Here is a 5000-nt window from a genome sequence, read left to right as displayed (position 1 = left end):
CTTATTGTCTAAATTGCAATATAGGTTTAGATCTGCAGCTTTCGAGCAGCCTCGGTCGCTTGCCTGATGGAGCTCCGCCAGCGCGTTCAGCTGGCTGCACTTGGCCAGGTGGGTTTCCACGAACACGAAGTTCTCGAGGCGGGCGAACTTCACGCGCAGTTTTGGGAAGATGTCGACGATGTCATCGAAGTTCATGTACTGGAAGCGCGCCGTCGTGGCGGCGGTGGCCAGGGCCTTCTCCCAGGCGATGTCGGTGCAGCGCAGGGCGCCCTGGCCGTACAGGCTGAGGCAGTCGCCCTCCAGCTCCGCCAGGAAGTTGGGGCCCTGCTCGCGGAGGATGCCGGCCGCGCTCGGGGCCACGCTCGCCAGGGCCCTGTCCCCGCGGTCGGCGAAGGACGTGCGCTCCGCCTCCTTGGGCCTCGCCAGCGGCACGCGAAGGTCGGCCAGGTTGGGCTGGCCGCGGGCGGGCGCGCTGCCGATCTCTAGCGAGCTGGTGGGCGTGGCGGCGGTGGTGGTGGTGGTGTTGGTGGCGGCGGACTCGGCGTCGGAGCTCGAGTCGATCTCGGAGGGGTCGGAGACGGCGCTGCGCGGGGACAGCGGCGCCTCGGGGCCCTGCGTCGGAAGACTGAGGTTGGAGCGCACGCGCGTGATGGCCGCCGTCACCACCTTGTCGGGCAGGTGGCTCGCGCTCTTCAGCGTCTCCGGCTTCTTGATCGCCTCCGTCGTCTTGGCGCTCGCCCGCTTGGCGCCGCCCTCGTTGGCCATGATTCGCGGCCGCCCCTTCTCGCCGCCCACGCCCGAGCGCGCGCTGCCCAGCCTCGCGGGGCGCCGCACGACCGGCACGCTCTTCACGGGCGCCGCCGCCCGCGAGGCCATGTCCAGGTTGATCATCTCGCTGCTCTTCGCCGCCGCGCCCCCGTCGGCCGCGCCGCCCGCGGCCCCGTCGCTTTCGCTGCCTCTCGAGTCCGGACCCCGCACGGACTTGGGCCGGTGGCGTCGGCCGCCGTCGCTCGAGTTCTTTCTGCGGAGGACTCGCATGTCGGTGTAGGACTTGCTGCGGGGCAGACTGCCCTTCCCCGCTGCGTCGCCGGCCGTGTCCGTCCTGCCAGGGCTCGCCTTCTTGGTGGCGCTCAGGGGCGCGCTCTCGTGCACGAAGGGCACCTCCGAGTGACTGAGCCTGCGGTCGGGCGGGCGCTGGACCAGACTGATGTCGGAAATGCCGCTGGACGTCCCCGAGGAGATGAGGGACGAGCGGTCGTCCTCGTGGGCGTCCCCCTTCGCCCTCTCCTCCTTCTCGCCGTCGCCCTCCCTCTCGCCGGCGCGGCCGCTCGTGACGGTGACCTCCAGCTCCTCCTCCCTGGCCTCGTCCTCCCCGACGTCCGAAACGGTGTCGCCGCAGAAGCCGCTGGAGTGCTCGGTGGCATCGCTGGCCTTGGACAGAGGGTGGTCGCTGGTGCCTGCGGGAGGGACGGGCTCGGCGTCAGCGGCCGTTGGGTGTTACGGGAGGAATGGCCGTGTGGGCGGCGAGGCCAGTGGTGCAAGGAAGGTCGGCAATATGTGCATGGAATGTTCGAGATTGCAATAATGATTATAAACATGATCAGTAAATATGAAAAAGTCGTGAAACTATTATTCTAAATATGGTGAGCATGCCTACATATATACATGCATTTACACACACATACATGCATGCACACACAGACATTCATGCACATTCACACAATCATATATATGCGAGTGTGTGTTTCTGTGTGTGTGTGTGTGTGTGTGTATGTATATATATATATATATATATATATATATATATATATATATATATATATATATATATATATATATAATAGATTGATAGATAGTCAAGTATGAATTTAGATATAGATTTCATGCTTTTGTTTCATTCAATAATATTTTTCCTTGTATTCAATAAATTTACCTCTTTTATGTTAATCCATTCACCCATTCTTTTAGAGGGGGACTTTGTAAATGGCATTTGTTATTTGGGACAATATGAATATGATATAAACGCAAAATATCAAAAACACACAATATGAATATGATATCAAAACAAAATGTGAAATATGAAACGAAAAAACATGAACACACACCAGTACAAAGTAGCAGCACAAAACGCCAGCACAAAACACCAACTTAAAAACTCCAAAACACAACACAAACACACAAAAAGACAAAACGCCAACGATAACACAAAAAACTAGCGCGCATTTTTTTTTCTTGTCAACCAACACACACACAAAAAAAACACAAACCATAAAACACCAACACCAAACGCTAACTTAAAAACACCAACACACAAGACATATCCAAATAATAATAATAGTAATAATAAATACACAGATACACAAAACGCTTACATAAGAAAACACCAACACACGCAAAAAAGAAAGAAAAAAACGCAAACTTAAAAACACAAATGCAAAACTAACACCAATTAAAATTGCCAAGTTAAAAAACGCTAAACACACACACACACACAAATAACACATAACACCAGACTACAGACACACTATACAAACACACACAAAACAAAATAACCACACAAAAATCCCCAAACACAAAAACACCAACAATAACCGCCAACTTAAAATCCCCCAACACAAGCCGCCAACTTAAAAGCCCACAACACAAAAGCACCAACACAAACCGCCAAGTTAAAATCCGCCAACACAAAAAACGCCAACACAAACCGCCAACTTAAAATCCCCCAACACAAAAAACACCAACACAAACCGCCAACTTAAAATCCCCCAACACAAACCGACAACTTAAAATCCCCCAACACAAAAACACCAACACAAACCGCCAACTTAAAATCCCCCAACACAAAAACACCAACACAAACCGCCAACTTAAAATCCCCCAACACAAAAACACCAACACAAACCGCTAACTTAAAATCCCAACGACAAAAACACCAACACAAACCGCCAACTTAAAACTCTAACACAAAAACACCAACACAAACCGCCAACTTAACTCCCTCCAACACAAACTGCCAACTAAATATCCCCCAACACAAAATCACCAACACAAACCGCCAACTTAAAAATCCCCCAACACAAAAACACCAACACAAACCGCCAACTTAAAATCCCCCAACACAAACCGCCAACTAAATATCCCCCAACACAAAAATCACCACCACAAACCGCCAACTTAAAATCCCCCAACACAAAAACACCAACACAAACCGCCAACTTAAAATCCCCCAACACAAACCGCTACAACATAAAATCCCCCAACACCAAAAACCAACACAAACCGCCAACCCGACTGCACTTACTAAGCACACGAACTCTCGCTGGGTTTCCTCACGAGCTTCTTATGATCCTTCTTGACGACTCGCCAGTGCTTCATGGCGTTGTTGATCGCAGAGTTCCTCTTCTCCTCGTCGCTGATCCTCGTGGCCTGCGCCCTCTCCTTCTCCCGCGCCTTCTGCAGCTGCTTCTCCGACTGCCGACGCGTCTCCATGGTCAGTTCTTGGTCGTCGAGTCTGCGGGCGTTGTTGGGGAGACCGTGAGGGAAGACCAGGGTGTAGGCGGAATTTTGGCCGAACAGCTCTGTCGCCAACAAGCCTTTGGCCGAACGGACTCGTCGACGAAATGGCATTGTTATATATTTCATAAATAGTATATTGCAGCTGCTGGTTACGTTAAACGAAAGAAATATACCAAACATAACGAAGAAAAAAACATTGTTACTTAGATCTCATTAAATGCAACAAGAAATTGTTAAGTACAATATGACTGTGCAGTATGTGTGTGTACTGTTGCTGGTTACCATTTGAAAAATAAATGCATTAGATATAATAGAAACAATTTACTTCCATCCCCATGACAGATAATGCAAATGCAAGTTATAGTACGGTATTTGGTAAATTTTGCCAAATAGCTGTGAATTAAAGTTGCCCTCGACAAGTAGTTATGTCGCACAAGGTGAGGTTCGAGGACGAGCAGTCATTCCTAGCGACCTGGAATCATTGTCACCACCATTACTGTACTGCAAAACCCTACAAGTGCGATGGTGAAGCCTCGACTTAGGATTAAGTTTATAGCTGACTTAACAATCATAACAACGTCTGCACCTCCGTTAAAATTTGCAAATTTCTTACTTATATTACAATATTTTATACATTCTTACATTATGAATTATAGGTGATTATTGATTACTAATTCCAATCAACGTCGAAGCCATGGCTCGAGCATCGCATTCGCATCATTTGCGGGAATGGTAGTTCGTCGACCCATAAGCAGGGAAACATCACTTCCATAATATGAAGGCTTTGAAATGTTAGATTGTTTGAGTTTGACTATTTGTAAGTATTCACTTTATTTCAAATAAACATTTGCCTCTTTTATCTTACTGAGTCTATGAAAATGGCCACTGTGAAACTTTATGAAGTTCTATTCGAGAATATTTCGATTTCACAGCCTGTCCGGCGCCGAAATAGTCGTTCGGCCAAATGGCTGTCGGTGAAATAGCCAGAGAAGGAGCGAGAGAGAATAAGGGAGCGAGAGAGAAGGAAAGGGAAAGGAGGGACAAGGAGAGAGGTATAGGGAGAAGGTACAAGAGAGTGAGGGGGAGAGGAAGAGAGAGTTCATCAGAAAAAGTTTGTTTGCGTGTGCGTGCGTGTGTGTGTGTGTGTATGTGTGTGTGTGTGTGTGTGTGTGTGTGTGTGTGTGTGTGTGTGTGTGTGTGTGTGTGTGTGTGTGTGTGTGTGTGTGTGTGTGTGTGTGTGTGTGCGTGCGTGTGCATCGAGAGCCCATACCCGCAAAAAAGTCGATTTCAAAATCCGTCCAGTGAGAGAATCAATTAAACCTCACAAGGCCATATCCTTGGCCTTCGCATCCCAATAAAAACGTGATATTCATGTCAGAATTATTGCCTCCCATTCAGCAGCCTCCACGAATGCATCTGCGTATCGGACATGGCGAAGCACGGCCAAGAACCACACACACATAAACGGCCCTTCTGAACACCAC

The 5000-nt window shown here is 49.4% G+C and overlaps 1 protein-coding gene across 1 annotated transcript in view; it reads right to left on the bottom strand.

The window, feature by feature from the left end:
* The window catches only part of LOC113815255 (uncharacterized), a 23314-nt gene extending 19615 nt beyond the window's left edge, over window positions 1–3699 (bottom strand). Inside the window, 2 exon segments of the mRNA XM_070117376.1 lie at window positions 64–1457; window positions 3309–3699. Coding sequence (XP_069973477.1) covers window positions 64–1457; window positions 3309–3696 — 1782 coding nt within the window. The 5' untranslated portion in view covers window positions 3697–3699.
* Between the last annotated feature and the right edge of the window lie 1301 nt (window positions 3700–5000).

The sequence above is a fragment of the Penaeus vannamei genome, chromosome 40 (assembly GCF_042767895.1).
Source record: "Penaeus vannamei isolate JL-2024 chromosome 40, ASM4276789v1, whole genome shotgun sequence".
NCBI lineage: Eukaryota > Metazoa > Arthropoda > Malacostraca > Decapoda > Penaeidae > Penaeus > Penaeus vannamei.
Note: the sequence above shows the minus strand (reverse complement) of the source record. Positions and strands in the feature narration are given on the sequence as shown.